This window comes from Pygocentrus nattereri, chromosome 6 (assembly GCF_015220715.1).
Source record: "Pygocentrus nattereri isolate fPygNat1 chromosome 6, fPygNat1.pri, whole genome shotgun sequence".
NCBI lineage: Eukaryota > Metazoa > Chordata > Actinopteri > Characiformes > Serrasalmidae > Pygocentrus > Pygocentrus nattereri.
Genome location: NC_051216.1, coordinates 6,966,110 through 6,991,857, shown reverse-complemented (window position 1 = coordinate 6,991,857; position 25,748 = coordinate 6,966,110). Strand labels below are relative to the sequence as shown.

Below are 25,748 nucleotides of genomic sequence, written 5' to 3'. Positions count from 1 at the left end.
TCTCATATGGTTTTTCTTGTATTATTATGTTTTATTGCTCTAAAGTGCTCCATCTCTCAGCTCTGAAAGCTCTATTTGTAAAACAGCTCTTCTCACGTGGGTATCCGGTGTGGTCAGAAGTCTGTGAACATGTCTTTGGCCTTTTTTTGACATCTGGTTGTTCTGTCGCTCTGCTGAACTGGTTCAGTTTGAGAAGAAAAAGCATGTGTCAGATTTACAGTGTGAGCTGATGCTTTACTGAACTAAAGCTCAAACTGTTCTGACATGAGTTTGGTCTTGTTTCTTTTTAGGAGCTACCACTTTTACTGAACACAGCGTTCCAGAACGGATCAGAGTGACTCTGCAAACATCTATTTCAGGCTGGTACTGTGATTTGTAACACAGTCATGTAGGAATGGGCAGCGGTGATTGTGCTTGGGATAGAGTGCTGTAGAAAAGCCAGAGAACGTTCCATTCAGGTCCATTCAGAACAGTTTTTATGCACAAGCTTGTTCTTTTTTCTGTGTTGGGCAGAGGAGCAGAAAACATGTTGATCAGAAAATCCACAGAAATTTTTTTATTTGTAGCTTTTTGCAGAAGACATTGAGAGCATTTACAGGCTCTCAGTGATCCGATCATAATCAGATTTCTGCAGTTATCTGATTTTTCAGGCGGTTATGTAAACAGCACACTTCGATTCCTTAGATCAGAGTAAGGTCTAGAAATTTAAGATTAAGATTAATTTCTTAATAAGATTAAGAAATCTGCTAAAGAGGCTGGATTTTAGCTCAGTAATCAGATTTCTCAGTGCGTGTGACTCTTACTCTGATTTCTTTCCTATTTCTCAGTCTGGGCACGAGCGGAACAGACCACCGTACCGGAAACTAGTGAGCAAAACGAATACATCCTTGCCAAAATGAAGGGTTTAAATATTCTTCATCTTGTAGATGTATGTTCATATTTTCAGGTAAAGTTTCACATAAAAAAAAAAAAAAAACCTGCGTCATGAAGTTTGTTTGACATTACATTTCCGTCATGTTTTCTTCCTCGAGTTTATTGGCCAGTTGGAAAGCAGAAGTCCAGTTATTGTCTGACTCATGTAGATCCGGAGTTTCCTTATTATCTGACTACTGTCCAGTGCATGTAAACATGTTGGCAACGTCTGACGTTCTGCAGTTATTGGATTATTAAGTGCATGTAAACACACTCACTATTAACTACTTTAGTGAGATCATAGCCCAAATCACTGTAATGTCCAGTAGGCCAAAGATGATAGCGGCAGGAAAACTGCCTCATTCCTGTGTCTTTTTTCTTTCGTGTGTTTATCCTGATTGTGAATGGGTGACTTGACATTAAACTGAGTGAATCATAGATGGAGCAGGACAGTTGCAGTCACACAGGTAGCCAAGAAGTAGGCCAGAGACACAAAATTGGACGCAAACTGTGTCCATCGTGTTGCACTCCCTACTCGCCCGGTCATTCTTTTCCTCCATATCAGGATAAATGAGCTGCTTGGCTCCGTTTCTGATTTTCCCAAGTACTGTATAGATTACTCAGAGCACCGTTCAGAGATAAGAGTCCTGGAAACAAAAGCTCTGACGTGTTTCTTGCTGTTTGCTGTGCAAATAGAAGTGGAGATGCAGTGCCACTGTTTGCCAGCTTTGCTGAGTGGTTCACTGCTGAGCCAGAACCTGTCTAGGAATGAATCTGTCGTTAAGATGGATGCAATTTATGATTATTCATCATCTCCTTATTACTCTACTGTAATGGTGAGAAGGGGGGAGGGGAGGTTAATATACGAGCTTTCGCTTTACGAAAGTGTTTTCCCTCTACACATTCAAAAACAGGAACTGAGCCAACACAGAATGACCGCTTAGAGCAATTCAGTTGAGTTTTTGATTGTTTTGTGTCGTTCTTAAGCATCTAATTGGCTAATTCGCCAACGTACCCACTATCTTACCCACTATTTTTCCCCTCAGTAATGTGTTTAATGTTATTCTTCCAAAATCGAGAATCAGAATCACATTTAAATACAATATTGAAGTGTCTATGTTGTAATTCTGTGTGTGAAATCTTGCCTTAAGGTTCTTTAATTTTACATTAGAAGTTTGTGACCATGATAACTATAGTTACATATACAAGGTAAGGGGCAAGCTTAATCTCCTTGTAAACGCACCACTGTTTTAAGCAGAAAAATGTAAACCTGAAGTAACCCATGGTGGCTGATATTTGGGTTTGCCCATCATTCTAGTGGTATTGGTTTCAAAGACAAACAGCATTATTGAAAAAAGTATTTGCTTTGAAAGGTGAAATATGCATCAACTGTACCAAAAAAGGCCCTTTCCTCCTCCTGGAACAGGCAAACTGTGACGGTGTGCAGGATGATTTCCACCGTGGAAAAGCGAATGGAGAGCGGAGAGTTTTCCGCCTCATCCAGGAGCTGAAACGGAATAAGTTCTTTCACTGGCAGCTGGGATCTCAGCCGAGTTTGAGCTTAGTTTGGTGATGTAGCTCCACACGAGATAAAGCACAAAACAAATGAGCTGAATGTCTTTAAGTGCAAATAAGATCCGATTCGTTGCTCCCAGCAGAACAGATAAATGGATATATATTGAGGGAATTGATTGTTTTGAATTGTGCTACATCTGTGTTGCATATTCTGTATCGTGTGTGCTTGTACTCTGACTGTATTTAGAACAGTCTACCGTCTATTCCTGTTTATCCCTGTATGGTCGTGTTTGTCACACCCGTTACTTGTTCTGTATGTGCTGGGCCTTTTTTTGGCATCAGTCCAGCTATATAACTGTGTTAGCCCTATGTCTTACGGGCTAGCTGTGTGTGTCTGTGGCCGAGCGCCCAACAATAAACTGTATTAGTCCAGGACAACAGGCTGGTCCCCTGGATTTCCGAAGGGTTTGAAATTCTTCAATATATATATACCTATCACTGTTGTTGGAACAAACCCTCTTATTTCTGAAATCGTAACTTTACAGCAGAAGGAAAAAACCTACTTCACTTTCAATGCAAGTCAATGGAACCAGAATTTTTTCTAAGTCATTTTGGGCCGTTTCTTTTTGTCCATTCATCGTGAAATTCACACACAATATAAAGGACAACAAGCATTTTTCAATTTGTCAAAAACTGAAAAATCACAAAAATGGAGATACGAGGTTTTATACCAACAGCAGCGATATATAGCGATTGCGCAATATATGTATATGTAGGTGTCATTAAATTTAACCACATGGGATCAAGTAGAATGGCCTGGTACCGCCTTTACAACCACTTGTGACTCCATAGAATGGCCTGGGAACACCTTAGCAGCTGCATGGGTTTCCATAGCAATAGCCTAGCAACCACCTGGGAAAACATAGCAATGGCCTAGCACTGTCTTTATCAAGCCAACTTAAGATTCGTTCAGTGAGTTCTCTGTAGAGGATGTGTCGACGTATTTTCGCCTAGAATATCTGAGCGGAGATGTTTTAAACCGTGGATGTACTGTGTTTTTACTGGAACCGTAAGAAATTATAATTATCACTGCATACATTTTTAACCATACCACGGACAACACGACACTGTTGAAAATAAAGGTTCTGTACAGGAACATTTTTTTTTTGTTCATCAAGCTACAAACAGTGTAAAGTTCCATCAATCAATCAGAATCAGAATCCTTTATTGATCCCAGAGGGAAATTGCAGTGGTTCTAAGGTCTGATTGTGAACCTTAAATCAGTTTTTTCAGGTGAAAAGTTCATATTTGTGCCTTTACATAACCGAATGATTTAAAACAGAACAGTAGAATAAAAGCCTGGAGGCGAGGCAGGGTGTGGGGAGTCAGTACAGCTTGAGTTAAGTTAAGTGATACTTTTTTGATCCCACAAACGGGGAAATTCCTCCTCCGCATTTAACCCATCCGTGAAGTGAAACACCACATACACACTAGTGAACACACACACTAGGGGGCAGTGAGCACACTTGCCCAGAGCGGTGGGCAGCCCTATCCATGGCGCATGGGGGTTAGGTGTCTTGCTCAAGGACACCTCAGTCATGGACTGTTGGCCCTGGGGATCGAACCGGCGACCTTCCGGTCACAGGGCCAGATCCCTAACCTCCAGCCCACGACTGCCCCAAACATCATTTCAGTGGATTATGGTTCAGTTATGTTCCCTGACTAAAGGGACTGAGATGGAGCCTTGAGGGTCCCACCCCAGTGACGAGAGGGGCACTGCCACTTGTAATTGGCAGCTGAGAAAAAGCTTGACTGTTGGATTTGAAGCAATGCAGCTGTATCGTCTACAAAGGTCCAGATGTCTGACTGGACTTTAGATCGTCTCAAACTCATTACCAAACAAATGCGCTGTGGTCAGCAGCTATCAGAGTTGGATCGTGACATCCCGAACAGTTGGCCTACAAGCAGGACATGTTTACAAGGGTGACCACACCGTTCCGCCTCTGGGTTCTACCGGTGCACTGACAGCACTGCTGCCTCTGGCGTGTTCTGCCAGCGTTTTCCAGATAATCTGTTCCCTGTTCGCCGAGGAGTTCTGCCGGAAAAGAATTAGTCCGTCTTCCTGCTTATTTATGAAAATCGCACTGAAAATAGACGCGGCCTATTAATAGCCTTTGTCCCACGAGCCCAGAGAGATTCTACGGTCGGATGATAAAGCCGTCCCACTGTCCAGCCTTTCGAGAAAAAGTGTCCGATCTGAAAACAGGAAATGACTCCGCACCAGCTTGTAATCTTTCAACTAAACAGACGTTTCCTGCTCTACTCGTTTTCTGACTCCTAGCTCTCCCTCCATCCCTCCCTCCCTCGCCTCCTTCGTCCCTCGGGCTCTCTCTGTCTCTCTCGCCTCGGGCTGGATGTTACATGAGCCCGGGGCGGTGCTGGTCATGCCGTTCGTTCTGCCTCCTGCGGTTTTTGCGGCTCTTTTCGCGAGTTCTCTCATGTCTGCGGTGAGTCCTGGCATCGTTTTTTTTTTTTTCCTCTTTCACCCTAGAAAATAAGAAAAAATGCTGATTTGAATTGACTCGGTCCAAGTCTGCCGGTCTTTTGCACATGGACAAAATGTGTTTCTGTACGGAAGCTGCTGTGATCTTACCACCTTTTCCTGTGTGCAGTATAATCAACACTCCATGTGCAATATATTGTTAAATATCTCTACAGTGGAAACACTGAGCTTTCTGTTTATAACGGCTTATACTGTAACTCCTCACTGTCCCATGTGTGATATAAACCAGTACCTTGTGTGCAAAACTCCATGTGGTTTTAGGCCAAATATCCTTACAGTGTAAATATCTCAGCTTATTGATTTTGATTTCTAAATCTTTATTTTGTTGTTTTATTATGAAGGATTGTAAAAATCTTGTAAGGTACTTTAAAGTTAATTACTTGCTTGTTAATTCTCTTCGTGTTACTTCTTCTCGTTTTTTCCTCGCTGTCTTTTTGCTGCTGTAACACGGATAATTTCCCCGTTGGGGGACTAATAAAGGACTAACTTGTCTTATGATGTAACACATTTTATTCACGGTCAACAGACTGACCTGTCCGAATAAAGTGAATTAGAAGCTGTGTTATCAGCACAGGCTGGGAGTCTTGGGTACTGCGAGTCTTTGACTTTGATCCAGTGACGCTGTGCCTGTTGTGTCTTGCTGAATTGCTCTAATGCCTTTGAACAAATGAACACACCAAAGCGGTTCATCACGCACCTCTCCACAGATAATGTTTTGCAACGCTCGACTGAGGCAGATGACGTGTGTCGTGGCCTATTAGGTAGATTTTCACCGATGTAGTGTTTGAACAAGTTTGTTCTGTGCAGAGACGTCCTGACGTTTAGCCCAATGTGCCTTGGGCAAAGTCTTTACTGAACGTCTCCTCTCTCAGTCTGGCAGGGATAGTCGTAATACATATGCATTTGCATACATACAATAAGTTTTATGTATATAAGATCTTGAGAATGGCAGTTTTTCAGCATATCTGCACAATTGAGATGTATACAGCATCGTTTAGAGCGGTTTGGTGTGAAATGGTTCAGATGGCTTTACAGTGGTGGTGATAGGAACCAGGGATCGCCATGGCTACAACACTAATATAGACATTTTATTTACCGTACAAAACCACCAGTGAGCCTCCACGTGTCTCCTGAGTGTGTTTATATGTGATATTGCTGATGGTAAAACGGTGTTTTCTGTTTTGCCCCACAGTGGCCTACATGTGTCTGCGCCATAACTGGATTTAAAAACCTTCTCAACGCTCTTGTAATACAGTGTTTCAGACATCAGGCAATGCATTTATAACTTTTTCATATAATAAGTTTATTTGAGGGAGATTTTAGAGGCATTAAACTCTTCAGATGTCTGGTTCCCATCACCACCACTGTGAGAAGCTCTGACTCTTGGGTAACTCTAAAACAGTATTTCACATCAAACTGCTCTAAATGACTTTGTTTACATCTTAAATGTTTCATTTCAGTGAAAATTTGAGAATTGGCTGCCATTCCCCATTAAAATAAGTCTACAAAGTGCTCTAAAGGAAGATTAGAACAGTTAGGTCGTGATACTGAAATGAAACAATGATACACTCAAATCAACAGGAAGATCAGCCAAGTTAAAAGACAGCTGGGACGATCAGAATATTAAAAAAAAAATTACAGTAAATAAATAAATAAATAAATGTAGATAAAGTCAATATCGTTTTACTGAAGTCTAAAATACAGTATAACTGCTAAGGCACTGACCCCAAGTATGTATTAAATAAGTGTGTTTTAAAACAATCTAAATTGCTTTAGTTGTTCCCGAGCTTGGTTACCATAGTAACTGAAGGTGACCACCCCTCAATTTTTTGACATTGCTACCCTATTTAAGGAGCGAACAATTCAGGCTGTTCATAATGTCAGCCCATCTAATATATATTAATAATGGTGAAACTGTAACGGAGATAAAAATCTAATGGTTTCCAGTAGTTTTACTTAAACAGGGCTTTAGTGACCGATGAAGTCGGTTCTCACTGGTCAGATTTCCAATGTCCAACGGCAGAAGCTCGCACTTCCAGCAGAAGTCTTAAATAATGTAATTTTAAAACAAGCCACTTCTAAATAACCTTAAAGATCCCATATCACGGAGTAGAGAAGTTCTCGCTCCTTCAGAATAACAGTTTGATGTAGTATATAAACGCTGAAGCTTCATAACGTTCAGTTTGCTCTCCAGTCCATACGGAGTCCAATTAAGTCAACTAAGCGGCAAAAACAGTCTGATTTTGAATTGGGTGGTTCTGTAAGCCTTGGAAAACAACGTTTTGGCATCCATCCACCTTTTCAGCCAGAAGCAGTTGAGCAGTTCATGTTACGAATGAAGTTATAAGGAGTGTTTCAGCCTGGACTGCCTTTTTAAGTGAGACGCAACGCAGGGCAGCGAATCAGAAGGTAATGTACATATATCAGTCGTAAAGGTATAATAATAAAAACAGCCTGTTTGATTCTAAGAGCTAAAGAGAGGTTGGAAAACTGTCATGTAAAAAAGAAACGTCTGATTTTTGGTATGAGACCATGCAAACATTAGAATATTATCATACAAAAATGTAAGATATGAGCACTTTAACATGAACAGGAGCAAAGAAAACGAGGAAACGTGTGTTGTCTGTTCTACTTAACAAAAGCACAAAAAGAGCTGTAAATTGTTTTAAAAGAACACTTTTAATGGTCATTTTATCTGCCTGACTGTGTATCTATTGAGCCTTTCTGTCTGTCTGTTTATCTGTCTGTCTCTCAGGGCTGTATGCTTTGGACACATTACCATGTTGTGATGTTTGCTACTACATATTCGTGAATAAATTGAATTTATCGGATCGTGAAAGTGCCTCAGTTTAGATGATCTGTGGTTGGTCAGGATGCTCACATTCGGTGATTTGGTTCGAGGATAGGAGTATTACTGTCGGTCTGTTTGTCTTTCTGTCTGTCTGCAGCTCGTGTGATCCTGAGCGCTCTCTTTCCGTTTGCAGGTGAGCGTTTCTCCACTGTAGCGTGCCAGAGGGAATGGAGGAGTGCGAGTTGTCTCCGGCAGGGCAGGAACAGCCCTGGAAGGCAGCAAGCCTGAAGAGGATGGCATGGGCCCAAAGCCGTGATTCCTGGCAGGCTCCAGAGTCTGAGGAGCAGAGTCCGGAGGAGCTGCTGCCCGCCCCGGCTGCAAACCACAAGCCTGGTCCAGCTGAGACAGGTACTGAACCACACTGCTCCTCTGTTGGTCCATCAATGCTGTACCACAGGGCTGCACTATGTACCATAGTGAGAAAGTATCATACTGCGATTACACTACATATTAAGTGTACAGCTTAAATTGAGGTCAGATTAGATTCGATTCATTGTGCAGGGTACAGGTACAGAGCCAATGACATGCAGTTGGCATCTAACCAGAAATACTGTATTATTTACATACATCATGCAAATGGTATTTGGGCCAAAATCACATGAGTTGGATCTAACATAGTCAGAAATAAAGGTACTGAACTGTCACTGGGACAGGACCCCTCTTGTCACTGGGGTGGGACCCTCAAGGCTCCATCTCAGTGCCTTTAGTCAGGCATCATAATCTGAACAATAATCCACTGAAATGATCTGTTCTAAGCTGGACTGGCTCCACACACCCCGCCTCGCCTCGCCTCTGGGCTTTTATTCTACTGCTCTGTTCTACAACATTCGGTTATGAAAAGGTACAAATACCAACTTTTCACCTGGAAAAACTCATTTAAGGTGCACAGTTGGACCTTAAAACCACTGCTGTAGAACCTTTTGTGCCTTGATGAGCAAGTACCTGCACAGAACCTTGATTTCTAACAATGTGTGAATGCCTTCCAGTTCTTTGCCATGTGAGTTTTAAAGGCTGATGTCAGTGATAATCAACAGAAGACATACTGAGCAGCTGTGCTTTACCATTGAGGTCTTGGTGGGAGCTTAGTGGTGGAAATAACATCATGGGATCACGACTGGAGTCTTGGAGCTTGATTCAGTTTCATGGAAGTCACGATAAACCAATTAAATGTCTCTTCTATGAGTTTCGTTCACCCAGAAGTCTCTTGTGCTCCGCTTTGTGTGCATTTCAACAAGACGCTGCTCATGGGACGGAGTCACTGACCTTTAGAAGTCCAGAGATATTAGTTGTTTTGCTACACTAACATGAACCCAAGTCTCTGAGTTTGTATGCTCCTCTCATCCTGTACCTGAAGATCAAGTCATTTAGGCCTTCTTCATGTTCCAAGGTTGAAACTGACCCCTGTGGGTGGTCAGTCGTTTAGTGTAGTAGCTCTCTTGAAGTCTATTGAGCCGCATCCTCACAGTCTTTATTAAGATCTCTGTTAAAGGGATATTTGTTCTCAGTGTACCGTCAGTATCTTTAAATGTGATGCCTGCATGTGTCGGTCATATCTATTTGTTGTCATGCTCTAGGACTGTGAAGCATTCTGGAGCATGGAGAAGGCCCTATATAAATAAGTGGTGATGACGATGATGATGATCACGACTAATACCAGTGGTGCACCGATCATTAACCTGTAGGCTGATTCTGTTCGGATTATGATTCTATTAAGCCAAATTGGCCGATGCTCCTTTTGTTTAGCTTGCATTCTAAATGAACACACTGGCACATTTCCAGTACTTCCCATTGGCCAAAATCCCAACATTAATAGGATTTATTTGCCGTTTAATGGGCCAAACTGACATTTAATTTTAAGAAAAGAAAAAAAAAATCCTATTTAAATGGCATTATTCAAATAAAGGGTTTAAAAAGAGCACAAGCCTCTGAAAATAAGTTCACATCAATAAGAACACATCAAATTCAGCAAATAAACAGTAATTGTGTTTGTGTGACATAAAATGACTCAGCATTATTTATTTATTTATTTATTTATTTATGATCAACTATTTATTACTATTGTTCTGTATTTATTACGTTTTGTGTTTTTTAAATCAGTTTTCATCTTAAAACTTCACTGATGGGCTTTAGCAACATGTGGATCAAGAAAACACAGGCGTGTTTGCTGGATTTCAACCAGAGCGGCAGAGCGTGACAAACAGAGCAGATGAACTGATCTATTTGCGGTGAATGTCCACTTGTAGAAAATGGCAAAGGGAAAAAAATCGGATTATTTTTCATACAGTCTACATCTGTGTCGGACCTCCAGAGGTCATCTGCTGTTGGGCGGAGTGTCTCATACATGCGAAACAAACAGCAGAGAAAGAATTCAAAGAGCTAAAACTTAAACTCAACACAGCCTGCGTGACCCGGGACTAACCTTCACCAAAACCACCTCCCAAATTCATACGAAGACCTATGATAATATGCAGGACAAGAACCAGGCACTGTGAGAGGCAGAGGTACTTTATCCCTTGTGTGGTGTTGATGTGTTACTGGTCTGATGGACCCACCGCATTATTGTTTATTTAAATCAATACAGCTGTAACAAATTATGTAAACATACCAGATGTTTAAAATATCGCAAGTGTCCAGTGTAGGGTTCTCCTTTAGCAGCTGTAGCCAGTCAGCAGCCTGTCCATGTTGTACACACAGACACACACACACACACAGAACAGAGTGAAGGGTTCACCCCAACACTACATGTATAATATAAATGTGTGGGGGGTGAACAGAGTGAAGACACTGAAAATGGGTTATTTTATATGTTCTTCATAGAAAATGAGCAAAGACCAAGAATCTGAGGTTGATATAATAATACATGTTATGTGAACATCAGAAATGGGATCCACAGACCCCAGCACCACACAAGGGTTAGATCAAGGAGCTGATCTGAGGTGTGAAAAAAGCTTTATTGATTTTGCTTATTATTATTTGCCACTTAAACTATTGTTACCTGATTTTTTTTTTCCTTTTCTTTTCTTTTAAAAGCCAGTGGCCTGTTTGTTATTGCTGGCGTTGATCGTGACATCCGAGGGTTAACATTCGTGCACAGCTCTTCCTCTCGATTTTTACTGTGAATTTCTACAGGGTGCTTCTCATGGGATTGTGGGTTGTTAATCATTTCTCTGTAGACTTCCTTCACATGTGTTTTCTTTTTGTTCTTGCTCTTTTTTAGGACCCATCCCTAACAAAATAGCGAGCTGGCTGAGAGAGTGCAGGTAGGACCCTGAACGCTTATGCAACATTCCACATTCAAATGCATGCGACGTCTGTCTGATGGAGCCGAGTTCCCAGTGTGACTTGAATGCCTCATGCTAGGTTAAACAAAGTGGTCTGAGGTTTCTGTCAAGACTCCGGATGAGAGAACCCCCCCCCCTCTTTCTCTCTCTGGGTGGCACTGTGTTATCGTCACTGACACGCTATAAATTTCAGACGGAGATGTGAAAGGCTTAACAGTTCTTTCTAACAGTCTGTGCAGAGAGTTCCTGACCAGCGAAGGCATCTAGCTGTTTTCGTCTGGACTTTCGGAAGCACGCTGAAACGCTGCGCTTCGTTAAAATCCTAATGTTTAGCGAAAGCAGCTCGGCACTAATCCTTATTTTGCTTCAGCGCTCATCAAAGTGTCTTCTTTGGTATGAAGAGCAGGTTTTGTCTAAATAGTGATTTGACACGTTTCTTTGGCACACTGTTATTAAAAGCACTCATTAAAGCTCCTTTGGCCCAAATGTGGTTTAAACACCTGACTGGTTTGAGTGCTGACATCACAAGAAGGGGATACGATGTATTGTTTTTAGGTTTCATGTCACTGCTGTCGGAAGAAAACCTTGTCTCTCCGTTTTTGTCGTTTTTCAGTTTTTGTGATAATTTGAGAAAATCTGTTACTCTTTATATCGTGTGTAAATTTCATGAAGAATGGACCAAAAGAAACGGCCCAAAATGACTTAGGAAAACATTCTGGTTCCATTGACTTGCATTGAAAGTAAAGTGTGACTTTTCCCTCTCCTGTAAAGTTCCCATTTTGGAGATACGAGGTTTTGTTCTGACGCCAGTACATTGAAAGAGAATTCCACCAACTTTTCAAAATCTCTGCATAGTTTGTTGATGAATCTTTGAGTGTGTGTCGTTCAGGGTCATTTGGTGTGAAATGCTTCATTGTAGAGACTCGGATTTCTTTACAGTGGTGGTGATGGGAACCAGGGGTCGCCATGACTACAACGCAAATATAGCCATCGCATTTACTATTTAAAACTACCAGTGAGCCAACACACGTCTTCTGAGCTTTTATATGTAATGTTGATGATAGTAAAATAGTCATCATCTGAAAAAAATATCTTTGTCTATGGGGACTCTTTTGCCTTAGAACATCCGGCATGTGCCTTTCTGCCATTAATATATTTTAAATTGATATGTTTTAGGCCAAAACTTGCTTAAAACTATCATAAAATAATGTCTCGGGCAACCCCAGTGTATTCACAACCATTTCATGTGATAGGTGTCTGTGAGGGAGCTTTTAGAGGGGACATCTGGTTCCTGTCACCACCACAAGTTTCTCTAGAACGGAGCATTTCACAGCAAACCACTCTGAGTGACTTAGCGGTTTAACTATGAGTACATTTTGAAATGTAGGTGGAATTTCCCTCCAAGTTCTGGCAAACTAACCAAGACACAGTTTGGAAAAAACTAGGTGTCCCCAAACGTTTGATGGACAGTGTAGTTTGTACAATCTAGGCTGAAACTGTCCTTTTTTGGTCTCTCTTGCACAGTCAGTCTCTGGTGCTCCTCAGCTTAGAAGTTACGTTGACAGAAGTCGCGTAAAACAGCAGCGTCTGGCCGTCCAAAGGCCAGCACCTGTTTGAGCCCTTTACCGAACTCATTAAACAGAGTTTTTGCACAGTGTGTAGCAAACACTGCATAGTTTTTCTTCTGCTGTGATCTCAGGCACACTAATCTACAGGGGCATTTATTTGAGAGCTTACATTTCTCTTGTAATTGTGGTTATGATTGTTGAGACACTCTAAAATGTGTAACATGGGGTGGGCAGGGGGGCGGGGGGGGCGCTTACTTTGGCTTAATGTAATACAACAATGACCTAGAAACATAGAAACACCAAGTTCCTCTCAGATTATTGCTCATAAACACCACCTGATGCCGAAAGGATGATTCCCATATCTCAGGAGAAAGCGGTGTTGAAATGATGATGCTCACTTGCCTCACATTGGTTTTCCTACACAACTTGAAGCAGATCTAAATGAAAATATGCCCTTTGAAGGGTGAAAGAACGTATCGTTGCTGTCCTAATAAATTTTGTATCTATTCCATTTGATCGCGGCAGCTTTTCTTTACATTACATCAAATCTTCCTGAAATTTGGACCAGTAGAAATGCTTTTTACATTAACTTGCATGGAAACTGAAGAACTTTTTTGCCCTCTCCTGTAAAGTTGCCCTTTTGGAGATACTCGTTATATTTTCACGGAGGGGGGATTTGGTGTGTTTGCTATCTTTTTGCCCGCTTTCTATCCTTGACCTAGTTCAGGTGTCGCAACCCACATGTTAAGAAGAGACATTTTGTCCTTTCAGCAAAAATCAAACCACCTTGTGAGCCACAACATTTAACGTCCATTTTACCATCTTGGCTGTGAATGTTTAAGCTTAAAGCAGAGCGAAGGAAGTCTTGAGTTTTCGTTCACATTTTCAGTCCAGTGCATCAGCACAGACTGAGAGATATTTACAGCCAAGATGGTAAAACACTCTTTCAATAAAATGGACATAAAACGTTTGTGGTTCCCAAGGTGGTGGTGGTGGTTGTTGTTGTTGTTGTTGTTGTTGTTGTAAAACCTAAAGCCACATTATGCTTCCTTTTGTGTTTTGGAATGCTGCTGATTGTTTAGTCAAATTTTGTGGAGCAGCGTAAAATCTCCCTTTTCGCTCATGTGATCGGGACAAACATGCCGTGAGCAGGTGGGGGCTGATGTTTGAGGCTCCGTGCCACACACTAAGTCAATAAAGCATTCCTCTGCTATCACTGCTTACTCCCCGTGCCTCCATCTTATCAGTAATTTGCTACAAGACACTTGCACTCATTGCTGGAGTGACAGTGGACATATGGGTGTCTCTCTCAGCTGGAGTTTGATCCGTATCCGGAGTTGCGGTGTCCTTGCCGTTGTGTAACATGGCTAGTGCATAGTGCACTGGGAACATATGTGTGTGAGGTGGACTCAGGAGTGTATGGATGAAGGTTTCAGCAGAGAATGACGGCAGCGTCCTGTAAGTGTAAACACCTGGGAGTGGGTAAACGTTTAGTTATGCTAAAAGTTTATGTATGTACGCTAAAGTCTGCAGAATGGCTCCCGACTGTGTGCGTATTTATACGGGTGTGGGTTTGCATGTCCCTGTTGGAGCTTGAGGATCTGATGGTTATGCAGTTAAGCCTGAGGTTGAGTTACAGTGTTATTGTAATATATGTATTACAATAATTTGTAATTATGCTGAGGACTTTTGTGTGTTTGCGCTACGTCCAGTACTGTTTTGTACGTAACATCAGCAGACAGTGGGTGTCTTTGTGCAGGACGGGTGAAATGGAACAGCTGTGAGTTTTCTGGACGGGCTTTAGTGTGTTGTGGGACAGTATATGTTGTGGTCTGTGTGTAGGATGGAGGTCTCTGTGTGTGGTTGTGTTGTGAGGACTGTGAGTATGTTCGTTTTTTTGGTGGGAACTCTGTGTAGTTGGGTGGGTATTGTGTGTGTGTGTGTGATAATCTTTTGTGATGTTTCTGTGTGTGTTAGTGTTTTGTGAGCACTGTGTTTGTATGGTGATGTTTTGTGGGGATTCTGTGTAGTAGTATTTTGTCTGTGTTTGTGTGATGGGCTTTTGTGGGGTCTGTGTTTGTATGATGGGGTTTTGTGGGGTCTGTGTGTGTGATGGGCTTTTGTGGGGTCTGTGTTTGTGCAATGACTTGTTGAGTCTGTATTTATGATGGTGTTGGTTGGGCTGTGTATTGTAGCGTTTGGCGGGGGCTGTGTGTGGTAGCGTTTGGCGGGGGCTGTGTGTGGTAGCATTTGGCGGGGGCTGTGTGTGGTAGCGTTTGGCGGGGGCTGTGTTTGGTAGCGTTTGGCGGGGACTGCGAGTATTGTAGCGTTTGGCGTGGGCTGTGTGTGGTAGCGTTTGGCGGGGACTGCGAGTGTGGTAGTGTTTGGCAAGGACTGCGAGTGTGGTAGTGTTTGGCGGGGGTGCGAGTGTGGTAGCGTTTGGCGGGGACTGCGAGTGTGGTAGTGTTTGGCGGGGACTGCGAGTGTGGTAGCGTTTGGCGGGGACTGCGAGTGTGGTAGCGTTTGGCGGGGGTGCGAGTGTGGTAGCGTTTGGCGGGGGTGCGAGTGTGGTAGCGTTTGGCGGGGGTGCGAGTGTGGTAGCGTTTGGCGGGGGTGCGAGTGTGGTAGCGTTTGGCGGGGACTGCGAGTGTGGTAGCGTTTGGCGGGGACTGCGAGTGTGGTAGCGTTTGGCGGGGACTGCGAGTGTGGTAGCGTTTGGCGGGGGCTGCGAGTGTGGTAGCGTTTGGTGGGGGCTGTGTGTGGTAGCGTTTGGCGGGGACTGCGAGTGTGGTAGCGTTTGGCGGGGGCTGTGTGTGGTAGCGTTTGGCGCGGACTGCGAGTGTGGTAGCGTTTGGCGGGGGCTGTGTGTGGTAGCGTTTGGCGGGGACTGCGAGTATTGTAGCGTTTGGCGGGGGCTGTGTGTGGTAGCGTTTGGCTGGGGCTGTGTGTGGTAGCGTTTGGCGGGGGCTGTGTGTGGTAGCGTTTGGCGGGGGCTGCCAGTGTGGTAGCGTTTGGTGGGGGCTGCCAGTGTGGTAGCGTTTGGCGGGGACTGCGAGTGTGGTAGCGTTTGGCGGGGACTGCGAGTGTGGTAGCGTTTGGCGGGGACTGCGAGTGTGGTAGCGTTTGGCGGGGACTGCGAGTGTGGTAGCGTTTGGCGGGGGCTGTGTGTGTGGTAGCGTTTGGCGGGGACTGCGAGTGTGGTAGCGTTTGGCGGGGACTGCGAGTGTGGTAGCGTTTGGCGGGGGTGCGAGTGTGGTAGCGTTTGGCGGGGACTGCGAGTGTGGTAGCGTTTGGCGGGGACTGCGAGTGTGGTAGCGTTTGGCGGGGACTGCGAGTGTGGTAGCGTTTGGCGGGGGCTGCGAGTGTGGTAGCGTTTGGTGGGGGCTGTGTGTGGTAGCGTTTGGCGGGGACTGCGAGTGTGGTAGCGTTTGGCGGGGGCTGTGTGTGGTAGCGTTTGGCGGGGACTGCGAGTGTGGTAGCGTTTGGCGGGGGTGCGAGTGTGGTAGCATTTGGCGGGGACTGCGAGTGTGGTAGCGTTTGGCGGGGGCTGCGAGTGTGGTAGCGTTTGGCGGGGGCTGTGTGTACAGTAGTGTCTTGTGGAGCTTTGGGTGTTTTAATGTGTGTTCGTGCACTATGTGCCATTGTGTTCTTGTGTGTAACATTAAGTGGTGTGTGTGTGTGTGTGTGTGTGTGTGTGTGTGTGTGTGTGTGTGTGTGTGTGTGTGTGTGTGTGCGCCTGCGTGTCCACAGGACTCCTCTTGGAGCCTCCCTGGATGATCAGTCCAGCAGTCCGTCCAAAGGTGAGTGACACTTCCATTGCACCAGGATCGTTCTCACAAAACCACCTCAAGCCATAAACATTCGAGTGTCATAATCATCAGGCAGATATAAATATTCATGTTGTTTAGTTGATCAGTAAACACTCTGTATAGTACACCTAAATATTTTCTATTTTAACTTTATTTTTTATAACTCTAATTCTTATTATTTCTGCAGTAGACCATCCACAAACATACTGTATGTTTTTGCAAATACATATGTTGTAATGTTTAGCTTTAAAAATACTCCCACAACAGTTTATGAAGCTTGGTCCTGGCACAGCTGGTGAAAAGAAAACGGGGGAAAAAAGCAGTATTCACTGATTTCTCTTCAGGACTGTGTTTCAATAATGAAGATTTGAAAAATGTCCGTCCATCCATCCATCCATCCATCATCTTCCGCTTCTCCGGGGTTCGGGTCGCAGGGGCAGCATCCTAAGCAATGAAGCCCAGACCTCCCTTTCCCCAGCCACCTCCACCAGCTCTCCAAGGGGAATTCCGAGGCGCTCCCAGGCCAGCTGGGCGATATAGTCACGCCAGTGTGTCCTGGGTCTTCCCCGGGGTCTCCTCCCAGGTGGACTCGCCTGTGACACCTCCCGAGGGAGGCGTCCAGGAGGCATCCTGACCAGATGCCCGAACCACCTCAGCTGGCTCCTCTCGACGTGGAGAAGCAGCGGCTCTACTCCGAGTCCCTCCCGGATGACTGAACTTCTCACCCTATCTCTAAGGGAGAGTCCAGCCACCCTGCGGAGGAAACTCATTTCGGCCGCTTGTATTCGCGATCTCGTTCTTTCGGTCATTACCCAAAGCTCATGACCGTAGGTGAGGGTGGGAACGTAGATCGACCGGTAAATCGAGAGCCTTGCCTTATGGCTCAGCTCTTTCTTTACCACAACAGACCGGTAAAGAGCCCGCATCACTGCTGACCCAGCACCAATCCGCCTGTCAATCTCCCGCTCCCTTGTACCATCACTCGTGAACAAGACCCCGAGATACTTAAACTCCTCCACTTGAGGCAAGAGCTCATCCCCGACCCAGAGAGGGCTCTCCACCCTTTTCCGCCCGAGAACCATGGCCTCGGATTTAGAGGTACTGATTCTCATCCCGATATTCATGTTTCTCATTTTGGATCTTGTGGTAACCGAATTGGACTTTTGAGGGCTCATTTATAGATCAGACCTGCTGCGAGACTGTAAAAGACCGTCTGGATTAGAAATCTGTTATGGGGTAGAGGTCGGTCATATGGCAGAAGTGTAACACTACAATACATCACGAAGTTTGTCATAATATTTTGTTAGACGTCTAAAAAATGCTTTGTTTTGAACATTTGACACACTGTGCTGCAATAAATGCAATTAAACAGGACTAATATTGCTCTCTTTGAAGTTTAGAAGTGTTTTAAGTACTGACGATATCCATCCTATGAAATAGGATGAAAATTGTCACATTGCCCTGTTTTATAGTGTATGCCCTGATTTGCTTGCCCTAATTAGTAGCTCTAGAAGTGGGCAATAAATCAAAAGTGTAATATCACAGCACTCAAGCACATTCCATGATACACGATAAGTCTGGATGTTTATTTTTTCTGACATCTGATAGTTTGGAACAGACAAAGTAGCACCACATTTATGATCAGAGACTGTGAATTTGATGATTTAACATTTTACATACTGTGCTGCGCGTAGCCTCTTAAACTCCTCGGAACCACCGGTGGGTCCAAAACGCCCTTCGCACTGCGTTTCTTCATAACGTTCATGTTCCATAAGCTCCATCCAGAAGCTGGGCGTCGTGTGAGGCTGTAGCTCTTCTCTCCAGTCTAATAGACGGTGACGTCATTTTAAATCCTTATAATAAAAGATGCTGAGCTCAGTTTGTTTTTCTAAGTCGACCCGTTTTTCCCCAAATCTGGGCTCTAAACTATAAACAGACGGCGTCTCTTCAGTGATCTGCTCTGGAAACATCACTTTTAGAGAACAACACAAAGAGCGGCGGAGATTTTTGGCTTTCAGCAGTGAATTATAAGCATATAGAAATATGTATAGATCATAAAACACATTCTCTGTTAATTTGAGATTTTACAATAAATAAATTAATAAAATAAACATTTTCGTTTATTTCATTAAGATAGACTTTTTAATCCCACCAGCAGGGAAATTTCACCTCCGCATTTAACCCATCCGTGAAGTGAAACACCACACACACACTAGTGAGTGCACACACTTGCCCAGAGTGGGGGGCAGCCCTATCCACGGCGCCCGGGGAGCAATTGGGGGTTAGGTGTCTTGCTCAAGGACTGGGGATTGAACCGGCAACGTTCCAGTCACAGGGCCAGTTCCTTAACCTCCAGCCCACGACTGCCCCCCTGCCCCCCTGCCCCCCATGCAGTTACTACATATTTTGCCTTATGATTTGGTCACATAAATTCAGATGGACAAACCAAAGTATACCCTGGACAATAAAAGGTTAAACAGTCCATTTATACAGGACAAATTGTGCTCTCTTTGTAGTCAGACGTGCCGTTGGGAAGTGTTTTTAAGCACTGAAGAGATCCACGATGTGCTCAGTAGAGCAGGTTGTGATGTAAGTGATTAGAGTAATGATCAATCCTGACACACTGCCCATAGTTGGACCTACCTCACTGTAGCTGTTTGAAGGGTTGCTTACTAAACTGAGCCTCCCTCTAATATCGGGAGAGTTCATGGGTGAAGGCTGTAATGATCCTTATCCACATCAGTGTTCCTGAGCTATGAAGGGTCTCTCCACTTCCCAACGCTGTGATGACTAATAGATTTTTGTGTTAATAGAATTCCCTTCTAAGGAGTTTCTCTGCAGGAAACTGGGTGCACAGCTCCATTTATAAACTCTAAAGCCTGATCACAGTGTGGTAAACATCGGCTGGACTCCGCGTTTGTAAGGCTGAATTACGGCCGCAGGGCCTCGTCGCTCTTTCAGCTGTAAGCAGCTTTTATTAAGGACAGTTTGGACATTTCTGGCCAGTGTCAATCATTTTTCTGTCTTTGTCTGTTGATGCTAATCATGATATTGATCCGTTTGTAAGTATTGTTGTATGCAAAAGTTTGGGCACCCCTGGTCTGTGACATATGTTGGTTTTCTAAGTGTAAATAAGTTGCATTTTCTCTACAGAGAACACACTTCTATTCATTTTTAATGCATAAACACTTTCTGAATTAACATATTTTTTTGGGGGGGGGGGGGTGAGTAACATATGAGTGGTGCAAATTTATGGCACAGTTAATATTTGATCTTTTACTTTTTCCAGTATGCCTGTGAAATTGTGCAGTAAAGTTAGTGGACAAATAAAAATGGCATATTTAAAGCTGCAGCTTGTGAGATTTTTTTGGTCCCAACTGAAAGAAGCGTCATCACTGAGCGAGGAGAATATAAAACAAGCTCAATTATGAGAGCCTGCGCCTCCGTGAGTCGCCCTGCAAAGCCTGAAATAATCGTTTAAACGTCAGAGGCATTCGGCACCAAGTCATACGTCTTTACTTGCTAGTGTGGTTGGTTAGTGTAGTGGTTAACACCTTTGCCTTCTACGCTGTAGACTGGGGTTCAATCCCCGACCAGGGCAAGCACCCTACACTATACCAATAAGGGTCCTTGGGCAAGACTCCTAACACCACCTTGGCCTGCCTGTGTAAACTGATCAAATTGTAAGTCGCTCTGGATAAGAGCGTCAGCAAAATGCCGTAAATGTAATGACATATGAACAGGCTCACGAAGGTCTGACTCGATGTTTAGGTTTCAGCTACAAAATCAACATTTATATGGATGAAGATAGGATGACAAAAACAGATAATACACTCGCATCCTCAGAAGAAACGTCCTTCAGTTCTCTTTGAATTCTTTTTCAATGCACTCACAATCATTAGATTCATCCACCCGGGGAAGGGGGCCGAAGAACACCAACCCACATGTGTGCAATTGCACATTTCCACCAGAGAGGTCTCCAAATCCCCAAAGTTTTCATAGTGCAGCTCTGATTGTGTTCAGTGAAGAGGATGTGTTTAACATATTTTCACTTAGAAAATCATCAAATTGTATAAATTTGACCAGGAGAATTAAAGCTTTTGCATATGATATGATATGAAACACTTCATTTCAGACAAATCTGACAATATTTCTTGCATCATAGCAGCTCCTTGGGAAAATGATAGGTAGGGGGAGGTAAAGATGACTTTCACAAACATTGCAATAAACTAAAGCAATACACTTTACCCCATCACCAGATTTCACTGTACACCCTACGACCCAAATGTGTTTCTCCCTGAACACGTATCTAAACAACTGTATTCATCTTACTTTTAATGCTAAGAATACATTTTTGTCCTAATTATCTCGATACGGAGAGTGTTGTTAAAGTCTAACATCATTAGAACATGAATTTTATGCCAGTAGTGCCATAATTATAAGCTTTTGTCTGCAAAAGGGGGGTACAGCTTGCTGGAAATAATAAAATAAAAAATGCACCTTTTTTAGGATTAAAACTCAGGAATAAGCATTTTCATTTTAGCATTCAGAAGTTTTTTTCAGCTGTTTCTATTCTGAGACCTGAAATTACATCAAATAATCCATTAACCCAATTCCCACTGCACTTCAATCAGAGGATCATAAAGCGTTGGCTCACTGATGTCACGCAGTATCTACTGTAACTCCAGAGTGAAACTGTCATTATGTTTACAGTACAACAGTACAGCAGTAGGAAGTGTCAGCAGCCAAACAGTGCTGATCTGCAAAGTGCTGCGTTTACTTGAGATCCTAAAGATATGCTTTTATTTAGCTTTGAATTTAGTTGTAGGTTTAACTGTTATTTACAGGAATATGTAATTCAGTGGAAACCCCACCCATAAAGACCGCAAAACAAAAGCGCGCGAGTGTCTGAGTGCGAGTGTGGGTTTAGTCATGTTCAGGTCGTGAATCTGGATGTGTTTGTTTTCATTGGCATCCCAGACAAAAATTCCCCAGCTGCATTGTTACTGTCTTCAGCTTTCGTCAGAAATGCCATCATTTCTCAGTTAACATTAATGACGTTTGGCTCCAGTTTCTGCTGGGAAACACTCCACCTTTCTTCAGTATGTGAACCACACAGTGTAAATATTAAACACTCACATAAAAAAGGGGGGAATAAAGTAAATTTAAAGAAATATGAAGCAACAGAAACAAAGCCTTTGTTTGTATGTGTGTGTGTGTGTGTGTGTGTGTATATATGTGTGTTTATATATATATATATATATATATATATATATATATATATTTGTGTGTGTGTATGTATGTATGTATGTATGTATGTATGTGTATATATATATGTGTGTGTGTGTGTGTATATATATATATATATATATATATATATATATATATGTATATATATTTGTATGTATGTGTGTATATATATGTATGTATGTGTGTATATATATGGTCCAACTCCTGGACAGTCTGTGGTGCAACGTGGCGTTGGTGGATGGAGCGAGACATGATGTCCCAGATGTGCTCAATCAGATTCAGGTCTGGGGAACGGGTGGGCCGGTCCAGAGCTTCAGTGCCTTCATCTTGCAGGAACTGCTGACACACTCCAGCCACATGAGGTCTAGCATTGTCCTGCATTAGGAGGAACCCAGGGCCAACCACACCAGCATATGGTCTCAGAAGGGGTCTGAGGATCTCATCTCGGTACCTAATGGCAGTTAGGCTACCTCTGGCGAGCACATGGAGGGCTGTGCATCCCTCCAAAGAAATGCCACCCAGTCTGTCACGTCTGTCACATGTGCTCAGTGTGAACCTGCTTTCATCTGTGAAGATCACAGGGCGCCAGTGGCCAATTTGCCAATCCTGGTGTTCTCTGGCAAATGCCAAGCGTCCTGCACGGTGTTGGGCTGTGAGCACAACCCCCATCTGTGGACGTCGGGCCCTCATACCATCCTCATGGAGTCGGTTTCTAACCGTTTGTGCAGACACAGACACAGACATTTGTGGCCTGCTGGAGGTCATTTTGCAGGGCTCTGGCAGCTCCTCCTGTTCCTCCTTGCACAAAGGCGGAGGTAGCGGTCCTGCTGCTGGGTTGTTGCCCTCCTACGGCCTCCTCCACGTCTCCTGGTGTACAGGCCTGTCTCCTGGTAGCACCTCCAGCCTCTGGACACTACGCTGACAGACACAGCAAACCTTCTTGCCACAGCTCGCATTGATGTGCCATCCTGGATGAGCTGCACTACCTGAGCCACTTGTGTGGGTTGTAGAGTCCGTCTCCTGCTACCACGAGTGTGAAAACACCACCAACATACAAAAGTGACCAAAACATCAGCCAGAAAGCAGAAAGGTACTGAGAAGTGGTCTGTGGTCCCACCTGCAGAACCACTCCTTTACTGAGTGTGTCTTGCTAATCCCACTGATTTCCACCTGCTGTCTGTTCCATTTGAACAACAGCTGTGAAACTGATTGTCAGTGTTGCTTCCTAAGTGGACAGTTTGATTTCACAGAAGTTTGATTTACTTGGAGTTATATTGTGTTGTTTAAGTGTTCCCTTTATTTTTTTGAGCAGTGTATATATTGACACACCTTATGTAAAACAAAGCTTCCAATTAGAAACTGACGTCTTTGCTTTTTTTTTTTTTCTTTCCCTAAGAAGTAACTGGCGTGTTGAAACTTGTGTGAAGCGTTGAGCCTCACTGTTGGTAAATGACTCACTGCTTGGAAGGAGCGGCTGCAACAGGTGCTAACACGTTGAAGCTGAGACTGAAAAATGATTTGTTTTGAAAATACGAACCCTGTAGCTGTGCAGCTCATTGATTTCAACTGAACAGATTAAGACTTGTATTTCCAGAAATTCTTTTATTGGTTAATTTGGTGCAAAATAAGTAATGAATTTATTTTAAAAAAGAGAAATAATGTTGAGGTTTAGAGTTACCAAATCAAAATGACCAACCCAGGCTGTGCACCCACTGACCCATTGACAGCTGCCCACTTATCGTTCCGTTGCATAACATGTATGAAGATAAAGAATCTCCTTCACCTGAGGTCATGGATATCATGCTGACCCCTCAACAATGTCCACAACGAAGTGGGAGGGGTGTTTGTCGCTGCCGCTTTTTTTAGTTAGAGCTAGAGGTCGTGGGGAAAACACTAAGCAGTGCTGGTCCATTTTTACTGGTTGGGTGAAAGAAATATAAATTCCATTGATAAAAATCAGACACACCACTCATGTGGATCAGTGGACTACACCCATTTCCATCATTACTCTACACCCTTTTTCATTATTACACCCTTTTTCACCAGGATACACTCTCATGGTTATGCTGCAACCGTAGTTACAGTTATATTACATCTTACTTTATTGTGACGCTTTTTTTGTCTCTACACTTTTTCATGCTACGCCTTTTTCTGCCATTGCTCTACACCCTCTTTCATGGTTTTGCTTCATCCTCTTATTGATAGATATCCTACGCCCTTTCTCATTATTACTATAAACCCTCTTCCATGGTTACGCTACGCCCTCTTCCATGGTTACGCTACGCCCTCTTCCATGGTTACGCTACGCCCTCTTCCATGGTTACGCTACGCCCTCTTCCATGGTTACGCTACGTCCTCTTCCATGGTTACGCTACGCCCTCTTCCATGGTTACGCTACGCCCTCTTCCATGGTTACTCTACGCCCTCTTCCATGGTTACTCTACGCCCTCTTCCATGGTTACGCTACGCCCTCTTCCATGGTTACTCTACGCCCTCTTCCATGGTTACTCTACGCCCTCTTCCATGGTTACGCTACGCCCTCTTCCATGGTTACGCTACGCCCTCTTCCATGGTTACGCTACGTCCTCTTCCATGGTTACGCTACGCCCTCTTCCATGGTTACGCTACGCCCTCTTCCATGGTTACTCTACGCCCTCTTCCATGGTTACTCTACGCCCTCTTCCATGGTTACGCTACGCCCTCTTCCATGGTTACTCTACGCCCTCTTCCATGGTTACTCTACGCCCTCTTCCATGGTTACGCTACGCCCTCTTCCATGGTTACTCTACGCCCTCTTCCATGGTTACGCTACGCCCTCTTCCATGGTTACTCTACGCCCTCTTCCATGGTTACTCTACGCCCTCTTCCATGGTTACTCTACGCCCTCTTCCATGGTTACTCTACGCCCTCTTCCATGGTTACGCTACGCCCTCTTCCATGGTTACTCTACGCCCTCTTCCATGGTTACTCTACGCCCTCTTCCATGGTTACGTTACGCCCTCTTCCATGGTTACGTTACGCCCTCTTCCATGGTTACTCTACGCCCTCTTCCATGGTTACTCTACGCCCTCTTCCATGGTTACTCTACGCCCTCTTCCATGGTTACTCTGCGCCCTCTTCCATGGTTACTCTACGCCCTCTTCCATGGTTACGCTACGCCCTCTTCCATGGTTACTCTACGCCCTCTTCCATGGTTACGCTACGCCCTCTTCCATGGTTACTCTACGCCCTCTTCCATGGTTACTCTACGCCCTCTTCCATGGTTACTCTACGCCCTCTTCCATGGTTACGCTACTCCGACTTTGTACATACCGTCACATAACTGTAATGTGGTTATGTCATCAAAGCTCACTGAATTAATTGAGTAGAGTAAAATAATGCCTTGTGTTCCAGGCCTGGCAGGCAGCTTGGTGCATTTGGGCTTCATGGGGTTTCTGTGTTTTGTCACATTTGCCTTTGTGACAGATTCTTCCCCTCACTGAAGGCCAACTGGTCTGCTCTCCCTCTCTAGTGCAGTCTGGACAGACTCATTAAAGCCCACTAACATGATGAGTTGCTGATGTCTGGGCCTGCGCTGCTTTGCTGTTGCTCTGCTTATTGGAGCAGAGATGTGAGACTGTTCGGGTTTTGTTGTTACTAGGGGAAAAATATCTAACCTAACAGTGATTTGGATTTGTTTTCTTTGGTCTGCTGTTGGCGGAAGAGGGTGCACTTCCCAGAGAGTGAGGGAGCGAATAGTTAATTAAATAAATAAATAAAGGGTCGCCAAACTTTAGCACCATCTGAAACATGAAGTTATACCCTCCCTGTTTGAGTGACCGGCGATCTGGTCACCTTTGACCAAGTGTGAGTGACGAGATCAGTGGCGTAAAGTGAACTCACCTCTTTCCTAACATCCTAACGAGCTTTAGCAGCGTTAAATCATGACTGCTCCTCACAACTAAAGCGCTGTTACAGAGCTCAGTCATATTTAAGTATTTGTGCATTCCCAGGCTGTGA

At 43.9% G+C, this 25,748-nt stretch overlaps 1 protein-coding gene across 5 annotated transcripts in view; it reads left to right on the top strand.

Moving 5' to 3' along the window:
- The window catches only part of itprid2 (ITPR interacting domain containing 2), a 97,534-nt gene that overhangs the window by 31,323 nt on the left and 40,463 nt on the right, over nucleotides 1-25,748 (top strand). For 3 of the 5 annotated variants that reach the window (XM_037539338.1, XM_037539335.1, XM_037539336.1), the window contains exons 2-4: nucleotides 7,975-8,189; nucleotides 11,059-11,101; nucleotides 16,441-16,490. In XM_037539338.1, the coding sequence (XP_037395235.1) occupies nucleotides 8,009-8,189; nucleotides 11,059-11,101; nucleotides 16,441-16,490 (274 nt within the window). In that variant the 5' untranslated portion in view covers nucleotides 7,975-8,008. Of the gene's footprint in view, nucleotides 1-4,801; nucleotides 4,935-7,974; nucleotides 8,190-11,058; nucleotides 11,102-14,052; nucleotides 14,149-16,440; nucleotides 16,491-25,748 lie in introns of those variants that run through there. The other 2 variants (XM_037539337.1, XM_037539339.1) reach the window with 2 other exon arrangements.